At 49.0% G+C, this 26,067-nt stretch overlaps 1 protein-coding gene across 3 annotated transcripts in view; it reads left to right on the top strand.

Annotated features, from left to right (window-relative positions):
- The window catches only part of RFTN1 (raftlin, lipid raft linker 1), a 219,685-nt gene that overhangs the window by 42,454 nt on the left and 151,164 nt on the right, over positions 1–26,067 (top strand). The window contains exon 1 of one of the 3 annotated variants that reach the window (XM_081573283.1): positions 25,568–25,819. The exons of the other annotated variants lie outside the window; for them this stretch is intronic. Within the exon in view, the coding sequence (XP_081429409.1) occupies positions 25,690–25,819 (130 nt within the window). The 5' untranslated portion in view covers positions 25,568–25,689. Of the gene's footprint in view, positions 1–25,567; positions 25,820–26,067 lie in introns of those variants that run through there. 3 annotated transcript variants of the gene reach the window in all.

Here is a 26,067-nt window from a genome sequence, read left to right as displayed (position 1 = left end):
GTGTGCTCTGGTGCCGTTATGCGTGTGTATCTGTGCGGGTAGCCGGAAGCCCCAGGGCGTAGCCACCGACACCCCCCCCCGACCTCCTGTGACGCGCTCTCTGAGGGGCCTGTTGGTCCTGGTGGCGGTGATCACGCCACTGACACCCCCCCCAGACCTCCCGTGACGCACTCTCTGAGGGGCCTGTTGGTCCCGGTGGCGTGACCGCCACCGACACCCCCCCCAGACCTCCCGTGATGCACTCTCTGAGGGTCCTGTCAGTCCTGGCGGTGATCACGCCACCGACCTCCCCCCCAGACCTCCTGTGCCGCGCTCTCTGAGGGGCCTGTCGGTCCCGGCGGTGATCACACCTCCCGTGCCGCGCTCTCTGAGGGGCCTGTCTGTCCCGGCGGCGATCACACTGCCTGCTTTGTTCAGTGGCTTCTCCTTGCAGGGTTTTAAGTGCCTGGAGGATCATGGCCGTTCGCATCTCATTAGCTGCGCCGTCTTCAGCACGTACTGCTGAGCTCCACGAGGCTGCTTCGGGGAGTAGGGAGAGATGCCAGGTGGGAGGCTGGAGCCAGCTGCCGCCACCAGGATGAGGTGTCGCAAGCAGAAGACGGGGGTCCCTTCTCCCCTCGCCTGCCGTCTGGTCTCCACCTAGAGCCTCCCCCGCAGACTTGATAGGAAGTTGGCCGGCAGAGGAGGAATGCTGTTTGCAGACTTGTAGTTCACGGCAAAGATCGGGGTCTCGAAGGGAGTTTGGGAACTGAGAGGCAGGGATGAAATGACCAACACAGTCCACTCCTTCATGTTTTCCGCATCCACACATCCTTCTCCACTTTTAAGTCAACATAATGACAGAACAGCTCCGTTTCTACCTGACAAGTAGCAACTACGCTTTGCCCAAGTGATCTAGCTTGCTCTTTCACCTGAAAGAGGAGACACAAGGTCCCAGGGGCATGTGTCACCGTCCGGGTGATGGGGATTATTTTCTAGTTCTAGATTATTTTTAGTTCTAGTTCTAGACTATTATTTTCTAGTCCTAGTTCTAGATTATTTTTCTAGTCTTCAGGACAGGGCATATTCAGCTCGGACTGGTGGAACCAGGGGAGAAGTCAGCATTGCCGCCATGACTGTGGGGACTTGGCTTTGCCTTCAGCCAGCACCTGGCTGGGGTTCTTTGCCTGCTGGGGTGATCTAGGAATCAAAATTCTTACTGCTTCTCCCCTCCCCTCATCTCCCCAGTTGCTTTAGTTTTCCCTTAATATGCACTCTTAGACGTGAAAGTTCCAAGAGAAGCTCCAGAGACTCCCCTGGGCTCCATTTTGTGGCGACGTCCAGTCTCCCCTTGGAAACTGGGACCGCGCACCCCAGTCACCACAGGGGCCCCTTCCTGGGCTCGGGTTCCTGTGTCACTGGTCACCCAGCACGGCCAAGGGGTGCTCTTGACTTCTGGCTCAGTGACGCCATTGCCGTGTTATCTGGTGGCAGTTTTTCTCTCTTGGGAACCCCGACCTCCAAACCAGCAGATCGAAGCGGTGGGACCAGGAAGCAACAATTCCCCATCTGTATATACTAGGTTTAAAAGAGGCGAGGCGCCATCCCGGCTCCCACCCGTGGTTGCTAGAAATAGACCCGATTCAGTTTACAGTCCTTGTCCTGCAGGAAAGAACTCCAGCTTGTCTGGATGTCTCCCGCTTGGCTCCACAGGGAACGCTGGACTGATACATGTGTGTGTGTGTGTGTGTGTGTGTGTGTGTGTGTGTGTGTGTGTGTGTGTGTGTGTGTGTGTGTGTGTGTGTGTGTGTGTGTGTGTGTGTGTGTGTGTGTGTGTGTGTGGACTGATACATGGGTGTGTGTGGGTGTGTGTGTGTGTGTGTGTGTGTGTGTGTGTGTGTGTGTGTGTGTGTGTGAGGCTCTTTTGAGAACACAGCACTGCATGGTGAATTGGTGGTTTAAAAATTGCATTGGATGGAAGCCTGTTTTTTTTCCTCACTTTTCCTTGAGTGCTGTAACGAGGCTGTCAGACACCCATCGATGACCAGGCCAGCGTCGCTCAGCACCGCAGGGCTGGCTGCCTTTCTGAGGGTGTGCTGGCATCTTTCTCACTGCCCCAGGATCAGCCTGTGTTTACCTTGGAGAAAAGGGGGCAAATAGCAGCAGCATTAACTAGTTAATCAGAGGCTGTTTATCAGCCATCAGCCTGGACGTCGGGGAGTCACCCTGGTGGAGTGATTTAACAGCGTGGGCTTTGGGGAGCGCAGATCTGGGCGTGAGGCTGCGGGCCTGGTGGGAGAGCTGTCTCTCATTGGCTCTGTGACCTGAGTGAGTTCCTTAGCCCCTCAGGGGTCTCGGTTTCGTATCTGTAAAATGCCAGTGTATTCCCCGGGGCTGTTAAAGCTGAATAGAGTCGTCAGATAAGGCCTTGGGTAGCGCCGTGGACAAGGCTCAGGAGACCGCGGCCATGTTCATAACGTCAGTGCAGCGTCCGTGAAGAATAGTGTCCAGGAGAGCCCACCAGGGGTTGCTGCCCGAGGTGGAAGTGATTAAAATGATTCTTTGACCTTCCTTCCCTTCTCTGCAAAATGAGGTTGCCTGTCCTTGTTGACCCCTGTCCAGGGTCCCGTTCGCCTGTAGGATGGTGCAGACGGGGGTTGGCCACCCGGGGAGGGACTCTGCGAGACAGAGCCGCAGGGGCGTCGTCCAGCCCCAGGCCATGAGGACCACAGGCTTCCGATGAGAAGCTCCATCTCTGAAGGAGAAACCTGTGGGTGGGAGAGACACGTGATGCCGGACGTGAGTGGGGTGCTTGCCGGAAAATAGAGCGCCTCCGCGGACCTCATCTTGGGCAGTTGCTCGAGCGCCTCCGCGGACCTCATCTTGGGCAGTTGTTCGGCCCTTGGCCGCTCGAGTGGTGCTTTATCAGCAGGTGTAGTAAGCAGGTGGCCAACCTTTGGAAGCCTGGCGCCCCGCGGGACGCCGGGTGCCTCGGCATCGTGGCCCGTGGCCAGTTTGGGAGCCGAGGTCTTTGACTCCGGCCGGCAGTGTTGAACTAGCTCGGCCGGAGGATCTGACTGGGGAACTGAGTTTGAAGGGACTTCGTGTGTGTGCGTGTGCACGCGGGTGATGGGAGGTGGGTGTTACGGGTGAAGACGTTCGTGGCCGATGGCGATTTCCCGGGAACGTTTAGGAGGGAGGGGGGCCTCTGAGGTCACCGCCCCGCCGAGGGTGACCCTGGGCAGGTCAGGAAACCGAGGCTGTTGCTGGAGAGGGTTTCCCCAGGGCCGGCCGAGCTGGCGGCGCCAGGTTTGCAGGCGAGTCCTGGCCTCGCCGTGGGCCCGCGCTGGCCGCCTCCCTCAGCTCTTGGTCGCCGCGTGTAGTGTGGACAGTTTGGGCTTCAGGCGGCCCCTCCCGGGTGATTACGAGAGCAGACTGCGGGCCTGCGAATGGCATCGTGTGTCGGGACAGAGCTGCCGCTGCGTCGGACGCAGTCACATTTACCTGGAGTGGACCTGACAGAACTGCCCCTGCCTCGCGCGGTTCCCCACTGAATCGGTGCTCGCAGTTCCAGAACCTTCCAGCCGAGTCCCATTCGCGCCTCCCGCCGTAGCCTTGTCAGAAGCTCCTGGAAGCTTCGCATTCCTCCGGGTTCTTCCCCTCCTCTTTCTGGCGTCAGCTGCCTGGGCCCTTGTGCTGAGGAATTTTTAAGGCTGTGACTTCTCCTCACGAAATGAGGGTGAGGTGTAGGCTCCTGGCTGCGGCTTGAACCTGCCCGTGCAGACCTTCTCCACTGCTTGCTTGCGGCCAGTGTGTAATGAATTCCTGGTCTTCATTTCTTTCTCACAGGGAGACGGAGCGCTCTGTGGGGAAGGATATCGTTTCTCTCTGTGGCTCCCTGTCCCAACATTTGTGTTTCTTTTTTTTTAAGGCAAAATCTTGAGTTTCATAAACAGTGATAATACTCGTTATGTCAAGCAAAAAAAAAAAAAGTGACTTTCCCTTCTCAATTCCTAGGCGGTTGTTTTTTCATAGCTTCTTAATGCTGTGTCAGCTGTTAGGAAAGTAGGAAGGAAAAGAAGAGAAAAACAGTGAGTGTGGGAACTGTAAGCAGGCGATCGTTGCTCTCCTCAGACCAGTCTGCAGTGGGGTCCTTGCAGAGATGTGCTGGGTGGTCGCGTGTGAGGCGAGTTCTGAGGCGAGTTCTGAGTCTGGGGTCCCTGCAGAGATGTGCTGGGCCGTCGCGTGTGAGGCGAGTTCTGAGTCTGGGGTCCCTGCAGAGATGTGCTGGGCCGTCGTGTGTGAGGCGAGTTCTGAGGCTCTGGGTGGCCCTGGAGACGATGGCTGGGAGAAAGGCGCTCGCAAACTGCCATATATGAAATAGATAAACAGTAAGGTCCTACTGGATGGCACAGCGAACTCTCTTCAATATCCTGTAATAAACCATGAGGGCTTCCCTGGTGGCTCTGTGGTAAAGAATCACCTGCCAGTACAAGAGATGTGAGTTCAATTCTTGCGTCGGGAAGATCCCCTGGAGAAGGAAATGGCAGCCCACTCCAGTATTTTTACCTGGGAAATCCCATGGGCAGAGGAGCCTGGTGGGCTACAGTCCATGGGGTTGCAAAATCGTCAGACCTGACTTAGACTGAACAACAGCAACAAGAAACCATAAAGGGAAAGAATATGAAAAAGAATCTATAAAGGTATAACTGAATCACTTTGCTGTACATCATAAAATAACACAACATTGTAAATCGACTCTATTTTAATAAAAAATTTAAAAGACATTCATACAGATTTCCCAGGATCACCTTTTTAAAAGGATGGCTTCCTTCAAAACCACATCTTAAGACCTTTCAAAGTCAAAGAAAGAAAAAGAGGATGTTTAAAAGTCAAATATTCTACTTTTAGATTTAATTTTTGATCAAATATGTGACATGGCAGGGTTGGCTTTCTACGTGTTTTTCACATTTTCGAATTCTTCAGGAACTTGAAATAACCAATTTACTGTGCGTTTGTGCCCGTTTGAAGACCATTTGTGAAGAAGTGGTTGAAAACGGGGGCATGGATGCAGGTGTTACTCCCAGCTCCTGGGCAGACTCGTCAAGTCACCTCCCCTCTCTCACCTCCTGGCCAAACTGCTTAAGGCACCTCCCCCTCTCATCTCCTGTTTATTGAGCACTCGACTCTGAGCCAAGTAGGCCCTGAATGTGAATTATCACCCGAATCCTATGAGGCTGATACTGTTATGATCAACAGTTTCCAGTAGGAAGCTGAGGTGCAGCGAGGCCACATGACTCGTGGAGGGAGACCCAGCTTTTATGTCGTGAGGCTGAGATTTGAGCCCAGGCTGTGTGGCTTCTAAGCCCACAGTGATAACCACTGTGCACACTGCCCCTTCCTTCTGCACAGAACAGGCTCTGCCACGTGGCTCAATTTTGTTTTCTAAAAAGACATGTGAAAAAAAATGTTTTTGGTGGTATATGGGCTTTACAGGCTTTTATTTATCATAACACATTATTATTTGTGTACTCAAGAGTCTCAAGACTCTTGAGAGTCTCTTGGAATGCAAAGAGGTCAAACCACTCAATCCTAAAGGAAATCAGTCCTGAATATTCACTGGAAGGACTGATGCTGAAGCTGAAGCTCCAATACTTTGGCCACCTGATGCGAAGAACTGACTCATTGGAAAAGACCCTGATGGTGGGAAAGATTGAAGGCGGGAGGAGAAGGGGACGACAGAGGATGAGATGGTTGGATGGCATCACTGACTCGATGGACATGAGTTTGGGTGGACTCTGGCAGTTGGCGATGGACAGGGAGGCCTGGATGCTGCGGTTCATGGTGTCGCAAAGAGTCAGACACGACTGAGCAACTGAACTGAACTGATTATTATTTGTCTTTGTGATTTATTTAAAAAGAAGATTTTGATCATAAATTCAGTCCTTGAGTATAACTTGTTGCTTGAAAAAATTCATGTATATTAAAATGGTTTCTTTTAATGTATGGTTTCTGGATACAAGTGTGAGAAGCAGAAGCCACCTAAATTCTTACGTTAGGTATAGCATATGTAGCATATGTGAAACTTTTCAAAGCTCCCTTTCTTGTCTGACCTTACTTTAGCTTTGAACAACTCTTTGACATTGGTTGGACAGGTACTGAGTATAGTTCTAAAGGAGCTGCTTCAAAATTCTTGTCTAACTTCTGGTTAAGTGTGGGATGGCTCTTTTTTACTTGAGCATGAGCCACATATTCACTTGATTTTGGAATAATTTTGGATGGTGTCCTGGACATTGTGACTGTTGTGTCACGGAGACTCTAGATTCTGCTATGTTCGTCTGATGAGTTTCGATTTTTCTGTTTGTTTCAGCCTGCAGTTTACTTGATTGGACTCCAGCTGTGAACTCTGTTTCTTAGCTGGTGGCTTCAGGGCCCTGTTCTTCCAGGCTTGACGGGGCTGGTTGGAGCATGCTTCGTGCGTACGTAGTCCAAGGGTCAGTCGGAGATGTGGACACAGTTTATACTCAGAATTTGAGACGTGTGCTCTCTGGCTCCCTCCTTTCTGGGATTCCCCTCTTCATATTCCAGCAGTAGAAGCACCCCGGGATTCTGTCTTCAGTTTCTCCAAGCCAGTAAAATGGTGAGTTTCTGAGTTTTAGTTGCCCCTGTGGCACAGACCGGGACTTGACCTTGGCTAAGAGCTGTAAATAACAGGAGCTCCGAGTACCACCTTCCTTCCACGTATCAACTCCGCTTCAGTACCTGCCTGCCTTGGCTCACTCTCCAGAGCCCTCAGAGAGATTTTGTTTCTTTTTTTGGTTTTATCCTGTGTTGTAGTTGTCTTCTGTGGGAGACTTGATCCCATAGGGCCTTCCTCGGCCCTACAGAAGTAGAGCTGGAAGGACAAATATCAGTATTCACGTTTTACAGCTGAACAGATGAAGCACTGAGGAATCCACCTCGGAGCTGGTTAGGAATACAAGTTTCTGGGGCTGTGGACCAGTCTCATCCACCTCTGCTCACGAGGACTGGCTCAGCAGTTGTCCTTTTCTGCTTCAGTGCCATTGGAAAGACACATGAGGGCTTCCTGCTGATTCTGATAAATCAATCATCTGTGGAGGGCTGGAACTCCGGTGTGCGGTAGATGGGGAATGTTTTAGGGTCTCGGATTGATCCAGGTTTACATTTCATGCTGCTTGCTGCTAACTCCATGATCTCACCTCTCTGAGCCCACAGCAGCGTGGGGTCACTGCCAGGGTGAAATGAGATGCCGTAGCTGGAGGGCCTGGTACAGAGCAGACCTTCAGGAGATGTCTCCGAGTGGACAGAAGGAGTCCTTGGGGTGTCTTTTCTATAATTCATCTCCCCGTCTCCCACGGGGCTGGCCTTGGCTCTGCGTCCAGGCGTTGGTGTTGTGGGAGGGAGGAAGCAAAGAAAGAGAAGTCGCTCAGTCGTGTCCGACTCTTGCGACCCTGTAGACTGTAGCCCACCAGGCTTCTCCGTCCATGGGGTTCTCCAGGCAAGAACACTGGAGTGGGTAGCCATGCCCTCCTCCAGGGGATCTTCCCGACCCAGGGATCAAACCCAGGTCTCCCGCACTGCAGGCAGATGCTTTACCGTCTGAGCCACCAGGGAAGCCGACGTGGGAGGTGGGGAGAAGGGAAACGTCCTGTTCAAGGTGAGCAGGCATCTGCCAGGCTCAGGGTCTTTCTCGCTGGAAGTCTTGAGGGGCCCAGATGCGGGTGTCTGCCCTGAGCTCCCTTCTGTTCCCCTGTACCCCCGCTCTCCTCCCGGGGCAAGGCTCGTGTTGAGGGCTGTAGACCTGCCTTTGTAAGACTGTTCCCATGACTGGTGCCCAGTGTTTGTCCTGTCCCGATAACTGTACCTGGCCGCTGCTGGCAACTCCTGCCATCGTGAAAGCCTTAATAAAAATGATACTGTCGTGGAATACTTACCAACAATATCCCAGCCGCGACCGGCAGCTCGAATGGCATTTTGCTACATGCCAGGCCCTGGTTGAAGCCCTTCACATATGTTGACTCGTTTAATCCTCATAACACTCCAGCAGCCTTGTACTATAATCATGCCCATTTTACAGATGAGAAAACTGCTAGGGACTTGAGCCCAGGTACCCAGCTCCGGAAGCTGTGCCTTTGGCCACTTTGCTGAACAGATTTTTTTATTTTTTACATGCAGCTGGGTGGGCACCTGTGGCGTAGGGACCCTGTTACTCTTTTACTTACTTGGACCTGGAGTAGGTAAGGAACTCAAGGACCGTGAGGTGCCTGTGGCCAAAAGAAACCCCCCCGCCGGGGGCCTGCCCTTGGACGTGGTCCAGGCCGGCCTCCTGCCCAGGGAGGGGTGGCCGCAGGAAGGGGAAGCCCGTGTGCCCTTTTCTGGCTGGGTCTGTGGCATTTGCTGTCTCCCTTATAAAGATTTAATTGCTCCACTGTACTGGGGCGTCGGGGCCTAAGTCATCTTTTACGACTGGTGAAAATTGGCTCAGCTGGGATTGGCCTCAGCTGGGATTGGCCTCAGCTCGTCCCAGTTTCCTTACCATTTTGAATCTGAGATCTTACTTTACCCTTATCTTTTTTTCCGAGTCAAGTTTTGTTTTGTTTTGAAGCTCCGCGAGCTGGGTTTAGTGAAAGCAATGCTTCAGCCTTTTCCTCCACCCCGTTGCTCTACTTGGCTGACTCTGGCATTGAACATCTATTTGAAGGATAGTAAACATACGAAAAACATCTGCAAAGGCCTTAATGGGGAAGAGAAAGCACTATGACAGGGGGCGAGGCGTGCACTCCACAGCCATGGGGTGGAGACAGACAGCAGAAAAGGAACCCTGCTCGTCCATGAGAACTCCGGACAGACCCCCATTACCTCAGAAGTTAGCAGCGAGGATTTGGAAAGTCCCAAAGATACGTTTCCAAATGAAAAAGATAAAAAGCCTTGTCACCTGAAAAGGAATGAGGTATGAGCCACATAAATTACGCTGACAGGATTTCTGGAAAGCGGGAAGCGTGCTGAGGCATTGGCCGCTGTGGTGGAGAAATACGTCTCACCCGGTCGCCCTTCCAGGGTCTGGGGTCTCCATGTTGACGTTTCCCTGTGTTTCGCTTGCTGAACGCTCTGGTCTCTGGGTTTATGAAGAGGTTTGATTTATGAAGGGCCTGGTTTATGAAGGAAAGATGGTGATCATGCATGCAAATGGTCTGCTGAGGAGTTAAGTTTGGGGTTTTAGGAGTGAGCCTGCATCTCCCAGCCTCCTTCCCCACAGCGTAGTCCGCAGGCGGGCGTTGCTGACCTGAGGGGATGGAGGGGACCAGGGCAGGGAGCTTTGCAGCCTCTTCCTGTGGGTCCAACCCGCTCTGTTTGCTATGAACAGCACGCATCCTCCCCTCTAGAGAGAAGGTTGGTGTTCTAGCTGAAAATCAGAACTGGGCTTGAGATCCAGCTCTGAAGGAGACGACGGAACCGCTGGTCCCCTAGAAACTGCCTTCTTGCAGCAAAAATTCTTATTGTTTTGGCTGCACCACGCGGCATGTGGCATCTTCCTTCCCCAGCCAGGGATCGAACACCCTCCCCCTGGAGTGGGAATGCGGAGTCTTCACCGCTGGACCGCCAGGAAGTCCTGAAACTGCCCTCCTTTGATGGAGTTTATCAGTGAGCAGAGAGGGATATTCCACTGCATTCTCCCATGGGCTTCCTGAACCACCAATTGGGAGAATGAGAGTTGAGGATGTCAGAGGTCTCTTCAGGTTTTGTGATTCATTACTTCTGTTATCCTAAGTAAATGACTGTAGGGCTTCTTATTGCTAGTACAGCTTTAGAATAAAATAATTTTCCGCGGCAAAGTGTGAAGGAGGAATGTGATCCTTGAGTAGCGCTTTATTCCTTTGCAGGTTGGGAAGGCGGGTGGTGTGCATTCAAGGGGCTCTATTGCAGCAGAGCAAGCAAGGAGAGAGGCTGGCAGGTGCGTTTGGGGGAGACCCGGGGTCGTGGAGCCCCACAGACGCGGCCCTCGGGGCTGGGCCTGCGGGCCTGGGTGCAGGGCAGCCACTGAAGGGTTCGGGGCGTGCGGGCCGCGGAGTGCGGGCTTTCCCTGGGAACGCGGGTGGGCCCTGCCCTCGCCTCTCTGTCTTGGGCTCAGTCGAAGCACCAGGAGAATTTGGGGTGCTGTCAGCGTGGCCCCGAGGGCCCTTCCCTTCGCCAAGTCCGCCGTCCTCACCACGTAGAGGAGTTTATGCTCCTTTGTGAGGCCGTGATTCCGTTACTTTGATGAATTCATCTTTCTCCTCTCTTGCACTTGGTTTTGCACGCTGGAGCCCTAAGTGTGTTTTTCCTGGGAGAACGGGGGTTCATAGTTGGCAGGATGGAGGCAAGCTCAGCTCAGCCTTCTGCACAAATGCAGTGAAATAGAAAAGGCTAACTTCCCCCGTCAGGTGTGTGTGTATGTGTGGGCGTGCATATGTGTGGGTGTGGGTGTGTATGTGTATAGGTGTGTGTGTGAATGTGTGTATATGTATGTGAGGGTATGTGTGTGTATGTGTGTGTACGTGTATAGGTATGTGTGTGGGTGTATGTAGGTAAATATGTGTAGGTATGTAGGTGTATGTGTGTGTAGGTGTGTAGTGTGTGTTGTGTGTGTGTGAGATAATTTTGGTGATCTTATGATTCTGAAATTTTTAGCATCCTAATTGACATGGGGTGCTAAATTGCAACACTCATTAGATTGTACAGTTTATTTTAAAAAAGCGAATTACCATGTACTTGTATTAAGCAAAGGAGGAGAAAAGGAAGATGGCCTTTCTTTTAAGGCCTTAAGTTTGAAACTGCGTCACATTTTTTTCCCGTTGTGTTTTGTTTGGTCACATACTGTGTGTGTGCATGTAATTGTGTCCTTCTGAGTTGCCACCCTCTGTTGGGGGCATTTTAGGGACTGCCTTGATGAAAGCTCTCCGCAATCAAATGGATACAGATTGAACACATTCATCAGGATTCCGTTCATTGTTCTGCCTTACATGTTTATTTTCTGAACAGCAGCAATAAAAAAAAAGACTTTCCTACCTCAGAGTGGCATCCTTGACTACTTGCCGCCTGTTATTTGTTTCAGCAGGTTTCCAAGGTGACTGCTGAAATTCCCCAAATGTTCCAAAGACAGACGAGTCCTTCCCTGTGTTTGCTGGGACTCCTTCTTTTCCATATTGGGACTGGCTGGTTGAAAGTCATTGCTCCCTCGTTCCTGTGCTCATCTTTTAAAATGATTATAATAAATCACTGTGATAGGAAGCAACTGTGACTAACGGGGAGGCAGCTGGACTGGAAGCCAGGGGACCTTGGATGCGGTCTTCCCTCTGAAGCTGGCTTGTAAGTCACGAAACCAACCCCCATTTCCTGCGAGCTCGGTCGTGTCCGACTCGTTGGGACCCTTTAGACTGTAGGCAGCCAGGCTCCTCTGTCCATGCAATTTCCCAGGCAAGAATGCTGGAGTGGGCTGCCATTCCCTTCTCCAAAGTTCCCTGGACCCATATAAAGTAGGCTGACAAACTTTTTCTGTAAAGGGGAAGACATTAAGTAGTTAGGGTTTGGGGGCCCTCTCTCACAGCTATTCAACTCTGCCCTTGTAGGGCTGCAAAATGCAAAAGCAGCCCGCCGCAATATGGGAACGAGTGATAACAATCTGCAGACCTGGCCATGCACTGGACCTAACCTGTGGGACATGGTTTGCCAAGCTCTGGTTTCATATATCCGTGTAACGAACATTGCTCCATTTTTTTCTTAAGAGTTTGTAAGTTCAGTTCAGTTCAGTCATCTCTTCACATCAGGTGGCCAAAGCATTGGAGTTTCAGCTTCAACATCAGTCCTTCCAATGAACACCCAGGACTGATCTCCTTTAGGATGGACTGGTTGGATCTCCTTGCAGTCCAAGGGACTCTCAAGAGTCTTCTCCAACACCATAGTTCAAAAGCATCAATTCTTCAGTGCTCAGCTTTCTTCACCATCCAACTCTCACATCCATACATGACCACTGGAAAAACCATAGCCTTGAGTAGACAGACCTTTGTTGGCAAAGTAATGTTGGCCACAGCCTTGTCTAACTCAGTGAAACTAAGCCATGCCGTGTGGGGCCACCCAAGATGGACGGGTCATGGTGAAGAGGTCTGACAGAATGTGGTCCACTGGAGAAGGGAATGGCAAACCACCTCAGTATTCCTGCCTTGAGAACCCCATGAACAGTATGAAAAGGCAAAAAGATAGGACCCTGAAAGATAGGTTTATAAGGGGAAGGTTAAATGTTGTAATGAAAGCACTTTGAGAAATTTAAGGGAGGGTTTTCTGTTTCTGGGTGAGATTGAGTAGTTTGAGGCAAACTAATGATCCCAACAACCAAAGAAAAGCCGTATGAAATACATTTTAAAAGCCATTCTGTTTAAAGGCCTCTGAGAGTTGTTGAGACAGTGAGGACTTGGCAGGGGAGGGTGCTGAAGAGGTAAAGATTGGGGCTCAGGGCCCGTTTGGGGAGATTGGAGAGTGGGGCACAGGGACCCTGGAGTCCTCTAGCCGAGAGCCAGGCCCTCGGAGAGGGGCCCCAGCTCTGTCCAGATCAGGGCGTCGGCCTCCCACACCGGCTCCGTCTGCTCAGCGCAGGGGAAGGACAGCCGTCTCCCGAGGAGGCACCCTCATCGCAAGTCCCCTTAACTCTTAGTACGTGATGCTGGTGTCAGTCAGAAGTTGTTGTCGTGCCTTTGTGACTAAAGAAACAAGAGGCAAACAGATAATAGAAACAGACTCACAGGTGAACCAGAATTAACTGATGTGATTTAGCGAGAAAAAAAAATGTTTACAAAAAACTATAATTCATATGCTTAAGAAAAAGGTTTTAATGGAGAAAATAGGGGGAAAGATGGAAAATTTCATAAGAGAATTGGAATCTGTAAAGAACAAAGTGAAATCAAAGGATCAAACAAATCTATAAAGAATCTATTTGTGGGAAAGTACCTGAAATAAAAGAACTCGACAGAATGCGGAATCACAGAAGATCATATGTGGCAGAAGACAAGGAAGGGTGGGCTGGGGAAGGGTTCACGGAAATTATTTAAACTGAAGTGCAGAGAGTTAACGGTGGACGAACAGAAAGGAGACGAGTGGGTCACGATGAGAAGGTCTGAGGCGCGTGTAGTCGGAGTCTCCGGAGAAGACAGGGACAGGCGGGACAGAAGCAGTATGTGAAGAGATAATGGCTGAGAACTTCCCCCACACTTGTGAGCCGTACCAGCCCAGAGAGTCAAGAAGCTGTGCCAACTCCAAGCATAACAAAGACAGAACACGGAGTGCTGAATGGATGAGGATGTTATTAAAAGCACACCACACGCTGGCACTCAAGATTTCCGTTACCAGTGGGTGAGAGCCATCGCAGCCTCACGTTTACCTCATATTTATGTATTTACCACTCCAGTGTTCTTGCCTGGGAAACCCCTTGGACAGAGGAGCCTGGCAGGCTACAGTCCCTGGGGTTGCAAGAGTTGGACACGACTGAGTGACTAAACCAAACCAATGCCATTTGCAGCAACGTGGATGGACCTAGAGATTGTCATACTAAGCAAGCTAAGGCACAAAGAGAAAGACACATACCATATGATATCACTGAATGTGGAATCTAAAATGTGACACAAATAAACTTACCTACAGACCAGAAACAGATTCACAGACCTAGAGAGCAGATTTGTGTTTTTGCCAAGGGAGTGGGGAGGGATGGCTTGGGAGTTGGGGATTAACAGATGCAGACTATTGTATGGAGAACGGATGGACAACAAGGTCCTACTGTAGAGCACAGGGAAGTATATTCAATATCCTGTGATAAACCATAATGGAAAAGAATATGAAAATATGTATATGCATGTATGTGTGTGTGTATATATATGTATATGTAACACTGAATCACATTGCTGGACACCAGAAACTACCACAACGTGGTAAATCAACTATACTTCAATAATTTTTTCAAATGCATTTATTTTTAATTGAACGATAATTGCTTTACAGCATTGTGCTGGTTTCTACCAAACATCAGCATGGAGCAGCCATAGGTTTACTCGTGATGTCCCTGCCGCTTGAACCTCCCTGCCGCCTCCGTCCCCATCCCACCCCTCTAGGTTGTTACCGGCTGGTTTGAGTTCCCGTTGGCTGTCTGTTTTACACGTGGTCGTGTATGTTTCCACGTTACTCTCTCTGTACGTCTTTTAAAAGGTAGGATGTGCCTGGAGCTGCACCAAATGCATCACACGCATCCTCTCACTTAGGCCTCGAACACCTCTCTAAGACACGTGCCATTCCTCCCACCTTCGTACAGATGAAAACTCTTAGGTCCGGAGACGTCAGTACTTGCCGAAGTGACCTTGCAGCTTGTGAGAGGCAGAGCCAAGATTGGATGCAAGCGTTTGGGCTTTGGAGCACCCTCCCTGAATTGCTGGGAGTCAGTAGCTGGATTTCTGGTTGGACTGCTGCTGGCAGCTGGCTTTTAGACCTTGGGCCCTAAAGTCCTATGGCTTTTTAATCAGGAGAGAAAAAAAGGCCTTCAAGCCTGGATTATTAAGAATATGACACACTGGGACTTCCCTGGAGGCCCAGTGGCTGTGACTCTACGCTCCTAATGCAGGGGGCGTGGGTTCGATCCCTGGTCGGGGAACGAAGATCTCACGTGCTGCACGGTGCACTCAAGAAGACAGAACTGTGAGGAGAGGAGCGTGTTCATGTGCCAGGTGATGGAGAGGATTTGCTCACAGTGCTTACAGACAAGGCTGACGTGGGCTTACTGCTGTGCGTTTTGACATTTGCTGATGGTGGGGGCGTTCTGGAAGGAAAAATTACTTCTGGATTCACTGGCCAAACCCATACCGTCTGAGTAAATGTGAGGTAATGACTCAGATTATTTAGACCCTGCCTGCCAGATAATGGAGGAAAATGGGGTTATTAATCTGAAGTAGCTAGGTAATTGGGTCTGTCTCCCTTTGATAATGTAAACATGGCCATCGTGTGTAATGGTGTAATTGCCTGAAAGGGCCCTATTCTTTCTGTTGAACCGTCTGTTATTGTCTGTGGTCTGGCCATTGGGTTATAGCACATTAGATTATTACAGACAAACTCCAGTACTTAGCTTGGCTTCCTAGTGAGAAATATACGCATATATGTGTACATGTTTATACATATGTGTGGAGCTGTATGTATATTTTTTAATTAAAAATGAAAATATAGAGAGGCATTTTAAAGTTTGATTATTGCTGATAATTTGTGGAAGAGTTTTAAAGAAGTATTTGCCTCCAAGGCAAGCCACCTTCGAGTCTATTTGAGATTAACCCCTCTTTATAGGAGGATTTTCATTGACCTCCCCACTCCCTACCAGAAAGTCTGTATTTGAATGTAGAGATTATTATTCCTTGTCAAAAATGGTCAGAGGAAAATTAGGTTTGGATTGTTAGCTGCAACCTAATCTTCGCCTAACGGGGTCTGTGTTATGCTTTTGATGTTGAAAGAAAAGTGAAAGTAAAGTGTGAGTCGCTCAGTCATGTCCGACTCTCTGCAACTCTATGGACTGTAACCCACCAGGCTCCTCTGACCATGGGATTCTCCAGGCAAGAACACTGAAGTGGGTTGCCATGCCCTCCTCCAGAGGATCTTCCTGGAGAAGACCCAGGAATGGAACCCAGGTCTGCTGCATTGCAGGCAGATCCTTCACTGTCTGAGCCTCCAGGGAAGCCCTTTGCTGTTGAATCGCGCATGTTTCTCTCCATCCTTCCTGAGCCTGGCACTGGCCCCTGCCTTGGGGCCTCCGTGGGCTTTTCCACCTCACTTTCCAGAAGGACTGGTGTCTTCTGAGAGCTCTCCATCTGACTCTGGGGCTGATCCTCCTTTGCCTGTCGTTTCGTTTCAGAAGTCTGGCCAGTCAAGGGTAGGGGCTGCCTTATGAAGGGTAAAATTCCGTGGGGAGGAGAGCAGGTGGAGAGGGAGTGGGTGGATCACATCACAGCTGCAGAGACGGCTCTCAGAGGTTCTGATGTCATCAGAGTCTCAAGGATTCTTCCTGGCTTCAGACCTTCCCCTCTGAACTTTGGCTTGGAAAATGAGGCTCACGATTCATGCCTCTCATTTGCATAACAGGTCTCTGAAATGATATTTCCACCTTAGCCAAAAAGGAGAAAACTGGGAAGAAAATGTCAGTTAAGACAAAACTTTCCCCACCCACCTCTGATTGAAATGTGTGGCTCTGGTCCTGGCTGGTGGTGTGGGTGTTTGACCCCACTGATCCGAGTATTCTGTTTTCTGCTTCCATTTGCTTGCCCAGCTGTGGTCAGGCGTTAAGAGGGCTTTTCAGACAAAATGGGCTCAGCACATTCTGATGCAATGTCCACCTGGGCTTCCTGAGGTCTTCCCTCTGGGCTGTGGGTTTATTTATAACATGATGGGCCTTGGGGGATGGAGAAAGGAGGAGATTGTTTCTAGAAAACCAAATATGGTTACTTAAATCTCCCCATGTGCAACTCACCACCAGCCTCCAATAAACCTGCAAATATCAAAATACACATGATAGAAAAAAATCACATTGCATAAGGGGGATTGAGACAGTTTTGGTGTTTTACCGGGTGAGATAATTCCACACAATTTACTCCTTCCACAGTGTATTATTTTGTGTTGCATATGTGCTCAGTCATATCCCAGTCTTTGAGACCCCATGGACCATAGTCTGTCAGGCTTCTCTGTCCATGGGATTTCCCAGGCAAGAATACTGGAGTGGGTTGCCATTTCCTCCTCCAGGAGATCTTCCTGACCCAGGGATGGAACCTGGGTCTCCTGCATTGGCAGGTGGATTCTTTACCACTGAGCCACCTGGGAAGCCCAGTGTATATTTTGCATACTACTTATCTGATTGTGTCTAATATTCATGTGGATCTGGATCACTGTTAAACCTCAGAAAAATTCAAACCAAAGCTATGTCCACATGCATTGTTGAAATCAGCCAATCACCTGAAAAAGTCATGCTTTCAAAAACATCTTGGTTTTGGTTATCTGAGAAGAACATATCACATTTAATTTTCTTAGTTTTTTGTTTTAGTCTACAAATGTCAAATGGCTCCAAGTTATAGAAACAAAAAAGATAAACATAATGTATATAAATATGAGAGTTTACTTTTTTCTAACATTTAAACAAATAGTCATGGTCAACACTTCTATAATAACGTGTTCGTTTTTAATCTTTTTCTATATCATGATGATACTGACTGGGTCCTTAAAGATATGAGTGATAGCTAGTTAAGCAAGTGAATTCTGGTAAAACTAGGACTTTTCATGTCTGAGTTTAGATGTCTGAAATACTTTGTGCACATTACTTAGTCCTTTTTGGTTCTATTAAAACTAATTTCATTCAGCAAAAATCAGGGTGTACTGGTTTGTAACTTTGGAGAATTCATGAACCCAACATCATATTTTTAACTTACTCTTCAGATTTTTATACTTTCAATCTGCTAGCAAAAAAGATGAACAAGCTCTCTATGTATATAAAATAAGAGTAACTCTAGCTTGAGACACTCTTCAAAAGGGGCTGAAGTTTATGGAAAGTGGCTATGATTTTGAGAATTATTTTGACTTCTTTGCACTTTGGGTTTGTTTTGTATGCATTTGAGTTTTTAGTTGCTGAAATTTGACATCTAAATAAGAGGCTGTTACTGTGATATGTAAACAGAACGTATGGGTCGAAATGCTTGTCATTGTGGATGTTGAAAGGACAATTTATGATTTACAAAGACGGAAAAGCTCAATAAAGATCTATATTGAAGAGCTGGTGCAATAGAAGGCTATAGATAGGCTTCTTGCGAATGAACAGAATTAATGACATGACGGGAAAAATTGACTTCTCTGGTAAGGAAGATGTTTTCCAAATATCAGCAAGGACAATATTGTCCCCTTTCCTCTGCCCTCAAGAGGCTAGGGACACTACTCCTTGAGGCCCAGGACCCGCCCTGAGCTTAACTGGACCACAGAAGTTCCACAGACATGCTCTGGGATCCATTTCCAGCCTTCTAGACCGCCCTGGCTGCACACCTGACACACAGTAAGTGCTCAGTTCAGTTCAGTCACTCAGTCGTGTCCAACTCTTTGCGACCCCATGAACCGCATCACGCCAGGCCTCCCTGTCCATCACCAACTCCTGCAGTTTACTCAAACTCATGTCCGTCGAGTCGGTGATGCCATCCAACCATCTCATCCTCTGTTGTCCCCTTCTCCTCCTGCCCTCAATCTTTCCCAACATCAGGGTCTTTTCAGATGAGTTGGTTCTTCGCATGAGGTGGCCAAAGTGTTGGAGTTTCAGCTTTAGCATCTGTCCTTCCAATGAATAATCAGACTGATTTCCTTTAGGATGGACTGGTTGGATCTCCTTGCAGTCCAAGGGACTCTCAAGAGTCTTCTCCAACACCACAGTTTTAAAGCATCCATTCTTTGGTGCTCAGCTTTCTTTATAGTCCAACTCTCACATCTGTACATGACTACTGGAAAAACCATAGCCTTGACTAGACGGACCTTTGTTGGCAAAGTAATGTCTCTGCTTTTTAATATGCTGTCTAGGTTGGTCATAACTTTTCTTCCAAGGAGCAAGCATCTTTTAATTTCATGGCTTCAGTCACCATCTGCAGTGATTTTGGAGCCCAAAAAGTTAAGTCTGTCACTGTTTCCACTGTTTCCCCAACTATTTGCCACGAAGTGTTGGGACCAGATGCCATGATCTTAGTTTTCTGACTTGACTTTTAAGCCAACTTTTTCAGAGACCTCTTTCACTTTCATCAAGAGGCTCTTTAGTTCTTCTTCGCTTTCTGCCATAAGGGTGGTGTCATCTGCATAGGTGTTTCTCCTGGCAATCTTGATTCCAGCTTGTGCTTCCTCCAGCCCAGCATTTCTCATGATGTACTCTGCATATAAGTTAAATAAGCAGGGTGACAATATACAGCCTTGACGTACTCCTTTTCCTATTTGGAACTAGTCTGTCGTTCCATGTCCAGTTCTAACTGTTGCTTCTTGACCTGCATACAGATTTCTCAGGAGGCAGGTCAGGTGGCCTGGTATTCCCATCTCTTGAAGAATTTTCCACAGTTTGTTGTGATCCACACAGTCAAAGGCTTTGATATAGTCAACAAAGCAGAAGTAGATGTTTTTCTGGAAATTTCTTTTTCGATAGTCCAAGGGATGTTGGCAATTTGATCTCTGGTTCCTCTGCCTTTTCTAAATCCAGCTTGAACATCTGGAAGTTCACAGTTCATGTACTGCTGAAGCCTGGCTTGGAGAATCATAAGCATTACTTTACCAGCGTGTGAGATGAGTGCAATTGTGTGGTAGTTTGAGCATTCTTTGGCATTGCCTTTCTTTGGGATTGGAATAAAAACTGACCTTTTCCAGACCTGTGGCCACTGCTGAGTTTTCCAAATTTGCTGGCATATTGAGTGCAGCACTTTCACAGCATCATCTTTCAGGATTTGAAATAGCTCAACTGGAATTCCATCACCTCCACTAGCTTTGTTCGTAGTGATGCTTCCTAAGGCCCACCTGACTTCACATTCCAGGACGTCTGGCTCTAGGTGAGTGATCACACCATCGTGATTGTCTGGGTCGTGAAGATCTTTTTTTGTACAGTTCTTCTGTGTATTCTTGCCACCTCTTCTTAATATCTTCTGCTTCTGTAGGTCCATACCATTTCTGTCCTTTATGTGCCCATCTTTGCATGAAATGTTGCCTCAATTTCTCTAATTTTCTTGAAGAAATCTCTAGTTTTTCCCATTCTATTGTTAGGTGCTCAATAAATGTCTATTAAATTAATACATCTTAATGGCAAAAAAAATCTTTTTGTAAGGATCATTTATATATTCATCTTAATTCTGCACTTCACGATGACAGTTGTAGTTTTAAGTTTTGTTTCAGGTAGCATTCTCTACTTTCAATCAGAGGAACCGAAACAGAAAATGGAAATTGTATTATTTAAAATTCACAGAATTCAACAACTTGTTTGGTAAGTTTGTGATGCTTGTACTTCTGAAGTTTGAGCTTAAAACTGCACTGAGACTTTTGGGGTACCTTGTATATTGTCAAAGAAGGTACACTAACAACTGATGTTTATTAAGTACTTACTGTGTCTTAGGTGGCTAACCCTCTTGATTTCCGTAAAGATCCTGACAGGTAAACACTGTTATCGGCCCTTTTTATATTTGGGGAAGCACTGAGAGGTTAAGTAACTCACCCAACGCCAGCTCAGCAGGATTCGAACCCGGGACATCCCATTGTAGAGGCTGCACCTGTAACCACTAAGGGAACCTGCTTCTGGGAATGACTGGCTTGACTAAGGTATTTGTGGAAGGGAGATTTACCCAGGCAGGCCCATCCCTTAGTGAAGATTTTGCACAACCCTGTGTAGAGGCAGCAAGTCGTCTGTATCAGCAGGGGCCATAAATCAAACGTGGGGAGCTGTAGGAGACTCAGGAGCCAGTTTTCTTGTCATCAAAAGTTGCACACATACTTTTTGAAGTTCTCCTAGAGCTGGCATCTGTTAGCTTGTAAACATTTTATGGACGTGTTGAACACAGGGGGTGTTTAGATTTTATGGCAGAAGTGACTCTTGAAGCAGTTGGCATCTCTGCGTCAGCCAGAGCCCAGCAGCTCTCAGAGTGTGGTCCCTGGGAGTCCCTGAGGACAGAACTGTTTTCAAAATAATACTAAGACCTCTTTTGCCTCTTTTTTCCACTCTTTTACGAGCCCATGGTGGAATTTTCCATAGGTTATGTGATGTGTGATGACATCATCACTAATTCATGTGTGCTCAGATACTCTTGCTTTTGAATCTTTCTAATATTATAAATCGGAGAAGGCAATGGTACCCCACTCCAGTACTCTTGCCTGGAAAATCCCATGGACAGAGGAGCCTGGTAGGCTACAGTCCATGGGGTCGCTAAGAGTCAGACATGACTGAGTGAATTCACTTTCACTTTTCACTTTCATGCATTGGAGAAGGAAATGGCAACCCACTCCAGTGTTCTTGCCTGGAGAATCCCAGGGACAGGGGAGCCTGGTGGGCTGCTGTCTATGGGGTCGCACAGAGTCGGACACGACTGAAGTGACTTAGCAGCAGTAGCAGCAATATTATAAATATCACTAGATATAATTCGTATAAACAAAAACTCTTAGGGAATCTCCCAGAATTTAAAAAAAAATCTTTTTTTGGCTATGCTGGGTTTGCTTTGTGGTGTAAGGGTTTCTTTAGTTGCATTGCATGGGTTTAGCTGCCCTGACGCGTGTGGGATTTTAGTTCCCTGACCAAGTATCTAACCTGGGTGCCCTGCATTGGAAGGCAAATTCTTAACCACTGGACCACCTGGGAAGTTCCTCCCAGAATTTTTAAGACTGAAAAAAGATTCCTTTTTTCTTAGAGTTCTCAGTGGAGGGTGGTTATTGTTTCTTATAATAAACATTCCAAATCTTTTCCAGTGTGTAAGCAGTTTGGCAAAATGAAATTTGTCTTCAGAAGACAAAACCATTCTTCCCTTTGAGCTGCTTGCATCTTTTAGGAGAATCCCTAAGCCCCGAGCGACGTACTTCCTAAAAGAAAGGGTGTTCTTTCTCTCTTGATTCTCTGAAGATTGAGTCCTCTTTCTAACTTGCAGCCCGCACAACCCTCGTTACTGTAATTGTTAACAAGGCAGCCTGCTGAGCGCCAGAACCCATTTTTCTGCGTGATCAAAAGTAAGCGGCATCCCTCCTTCCTGACCTCTCCTCCACTCCACTCGGAGACTTTGAGAATTAGCTGCTGGTAGATTAAGTGCCCTTAATCAGTTCATCTTACATTACAATGTGAAGTTTCTCTCCTGTTCCGCAGAGGGCTTGATTTTCATTTGGTATCTGCGATCATAAGAATAGTAAGTGGATTCCCAGGAAATTTCATGAAGAAGAAGAAGAATGCAGAGATGGGGTGGAGATAGTGGGGATGTGGAGCTAATTGATTAGTTTAGAATCTTCTAATTTCCATGAGGAGTGGAGGAGCCCAATTTGTCTTTCTCCTCCTTGGCATGGCATTCTCACAGATTGTCTGATGTTTCATTAGCATCTCGACAGAACAGCTGATGTCTAATTCTGTTGAGTAGGAATATCCGTTGTGTTTTTGCCATGTGCATTTATTACTTCGTGATTAGATTATTTGGGCTCTATTAGCTGATTATCTGAGAGCTGGGGAGTGAACTCAGAGGTGGTAGACCTCTCGGGGTCCTGAATGCTCAGTGTCACTGGTCCTTTGAGCACAATGGACAGCTCCTGCCCGCTGCTAACAGATTGGACTTTGGGGACCATAAATGCCTGGTGTGAATGCCCTCTCCTAATAAAACTTTTGGGCAGAATGTTCCCTTCAGAATTTTCCTCACCCTGACACGCCGTCAGCTGCATTGTTTCCTGTCTGTCATCACTGGCTCCTCGCCTGGTTCCAGGGTTAATTTGCACGCTTGTCATCCTGGGGTTTTTATTTTCCCGCCCCTGACCTGTGTATGGAGACTCTTCCCGGTGGATTTGAAAACCACCAGCTTCTAGTGTGAGGACTTTCACACCCGCGTGCAGAGCTCAGACGAACAAATGGTGTTCGTTTGCCAAATAAGCCTTTTCGGCGTCCCCCGCCCCCTAAAAATAACATCATTCCTCCAAGTGACAGTTACAGGAAATCCTCACAGGGCAAGTTCGCCTCACGGCCCCTCAGCACCCGAACAAACCTGGGGGACCAAGCGGAGCCAAACCAAAGCAAACCAAGCCGCAGGGGTGGCTCCTGTGGCGCCTCTGCGCCTGCTCCCCAGGCCCAGCGGCCCCCGGTCCCCGCCTGGGGTCCCCATCACGCGCCCAGACGAGGCTGGGTCCTCGAGGTGGGCTGCGCCGGCCCCCAGCCAGCCCTGCCTCCTCGCTGGAGGACCCGGCGCCTCAGCGGAGGCGGCGCGAGGCGGAGGAAGGCGCGGTCTCGCCCGTTTGTGCTTCCCGGTGACTGACTGTGCGCGCTGTCCTGTTCTACCGTTCGTCTGCCGGGACTTGTTGAGCTCCGGTTACTAGCTGGGCAGACGGGAGCCGGTGGTGAGGGGACCAAAGGGGCAAGACGAGGCCCGGCCTCTCCGGGAGACGCCCTAGAGCCGCGGGCGCGGCAGGTGGTGTCTGCAGCGAGACGCGCCGTGGGGGAGGCTGAGGAGGCGCCTTCTGGAAGAGCCGTGAGGCCCGGGGGGTTCTCCGGGCTGACAGGGAACCGCGGAGGGGAAGGGCGGGGGGCCGGGCCTTGTCTGCCTGCGTGCGCCCCCGTTCAGCCACCGCGCAGACGCCACCCATCGACCGGGGACTGTTTCCTGTGAGCTCAGCCTTGGCCCCACCGTCCTTTCCGCGGACTCCTGAAGCCTCACACCGAGTCCTCCCCGAGCAAACGGAGCCAGGGAAGCCGGGGGCCCTCCCTGCTCTGACCCGGGGCGTGGGGAGGGCCTGGGGATCTACCCCGCCCCCCGGGCGATCCTGCCGGAAATAGGCCTTGACCACCCGGGAGGCAGCGTCCCTGGCAGCTCAGCTGGTCAAGAATCCGCCTGCAATGCAGGAAACCCGGGTTCGATCCCTGGGTCGGGAAGATCTGCTGGAGAAGGGATAGGGTACCCACTCCAGTATTCTTGGGCTTCCCTGGTGGCTCAGCTGGTGAAGAATCTGCCTGCAATGCGGGAGACCTGGGTTCGATCCCTGGGTTGGGAAGATCCCCTGGGGGAGGGCATGGCAACCCACTCCAGTATTCTGGCCTGGGAGAATTCCATGGACAGTCCATGGGGTCGCAAAGAGTCAGACATGACTGAGCGACTTTCACTTTCACCCTTGAGGTACTCAGGACTGCGTTCCTGGAAGGTTCAGTGTACCGTAAACTGTGCACACTTATTATATGCAAAGCGGGGTGAAATTCTAGGCTTCGATAATTAGAGCCAGGCTTTTCCTCTACAGAGAATGTCCAATAGTATAGACAATGTTATTTGCAAAACAGAAATAGAGACACAGACATAGAGAAGAAACGTATAAACACCAAAGAGGGTGTAGAGGTGCGATGAGCTGGGAGATTGGGCTTGACACACACAGACTACTGTGTATAAAATAGGTGAATACACCGTCAGAATGGCTGCTATCCAAAAGTCTACAAGCAATAAATGCTGGAGAGGGTGTGGAGAAAAGGGAACCCTCTTACACTGTTGGTGGGAATGCAAACTAGTACAGCCACTATGGAGAACAGTGTGGAGATTCCTTAAAAAACTGGGAATAGAACTGCCATATGACCCAGCAATCCCACTGCTGGGCATACACACCGAGGAAACCAGAACTGAAAGAGACGCGTGTACCCCAGTGTTCATCGCAGCACTGTTTACAATAGCCAGGACATGGAAGCAACCTAGATGTCCATCAGCAGACGAATGGATAAGGAAGCTGTGGTACATATACACAATGGAATATTACTCAGCCATTAAAAAAAATACATTTGAATCGGTTCTATTGAGATGGATGAAACTGGAGCCCATTATACAGAGTGAAGTAAGCCATAAAGAAAAACACCAATACAGTATACTAATGCATATATATGGAATTTGAAAGATGGTAACGATAACCCTATGTGCGAGACAGAATAAGAGACACAGATGCGTGGAACAGTCTTATGGACTCTGAGGGAGAAGGTGAGGGTGGGACGTTCTGAGAGAATAGCATTGAAACATGTATATTATCGTATGTGAAACAGAACACCATTCCAGGTTCGATGCATGAGACAAATGCTCAGGGCTGGGGCAATGGGATGACCCAGAGGGATGGGATGGGGAGGGAGGTGGGAGGGGGTCCAGGAAGGGGAACACATGTAAACCCATGGCTGATTCATGTCAATGTATGGCAAAAACTATTACAATATTGTAAAGTAATTAGCCCCCAACTAAAATAAATAAATTTATTAAAAAAATAAATAAATAAATGCAATTAGCAAAAAAGAAAAAAAATAAAACAGGTGAATAATGAGAAGCTGCTGTAGAGCTCAGGGAGCTCTCCTCGGGGCTCTGTGGTGACCTAAATGGGAAAGAAATCCCCCAAAAGAGGGGATATATGTGCACATATAACTGATGCACTTTCTTGTATAGCAGAAACCAGCACAACATTGTAAAGCAACTATATTCTCCAATAAAAATTAAATAAAAATAAACTTTTACAAATGTATATTTTTGATATACAAAAGAATAAAGCACATACTCCAGGTTATACTATTATTATTTTTTTTTAAAAGAAGAAGACTGTCCAGTAGGATTTTCAAAAATTGTGCGGCGAGGGGGAGAGTTCTTAGTGTCTACCCTGTGCATCGTAGCCGTCCAGCTGGCCTGGGCTCCCCCCGAAGTGGTGATGAGCCCCCCTCCCTGTGATAACTAATAGGACCCCCGTCTCTAAAATGTTCCCTCGTGAGAACCGCTGGAGCGAAGGGTGGGGCCGTGGGTTTGGGGCGGGGGAAAGCTGTGCCAGCCTGTGCTTTACCCTGACCTTCGGTGGAGACAGAGGGCAGCCTGGAGGCAGCCTGGAGGTCAGGAAGGCTGAGGCGGTGGCCGTGCAGAGGAGGGGACCTCATAAAGGAGGGGTCACAGGAGGCTTGGCCGGAGACGGGCCGAGCGGATGCAGAGCGGATGCAGAGAGGAGCGAGAGGCGGAGGAGGCGGCCCCGTCGTTTCCTGTTTCAGGCCACGTAAACCGTGCGGAGGCGCAGATGGCAGGGCAGGTGCCGGGGCCGTGGACGGGTTTGATTTGTACGTGGTGATTCGATCCCCTGTGGGATTTGCCGGGGGGGAGGAGGTGGGGGTTCTGAACCAGCTTCAGATGGAGACTTGGGAGTGTGGGCCGCGTGGAATCGTCAGGAAGGTGATGGTGCTTGGAGCCACGGCACGGATGAGGTGTGTTTCGGTGTGTAATTCCTCCTGGCCAGTTGGGGGCGGGGGTCACAGGGACAGGGGCAGTGGTGGCCCTGCGGGTACTGGAGACCATGGCTCTGCTGTAA

The sequence above is a fragment of the Giraffa tippelskirchi genome, chromosome 2, assembly GCF_054371585.1.
Source record: "Giraffa tippelskirchi isolate mGirTip1 chromosome 2, T2T-mGirTip1v1.2.pri, whole genome shotgun sequence".
NCBI classification, from domain to species: Eukaryota; Metazoa; Chordata; class Mammalia; order Artiodactyla; family Giraffidae; genus Giraffa; species Giraffa tippelskirchi.
The sequence above is the reverse complement of the archived record's forward strand: the minus strand, read 5'-3'. Positions and strand labels throughout refer to the sequence as shown.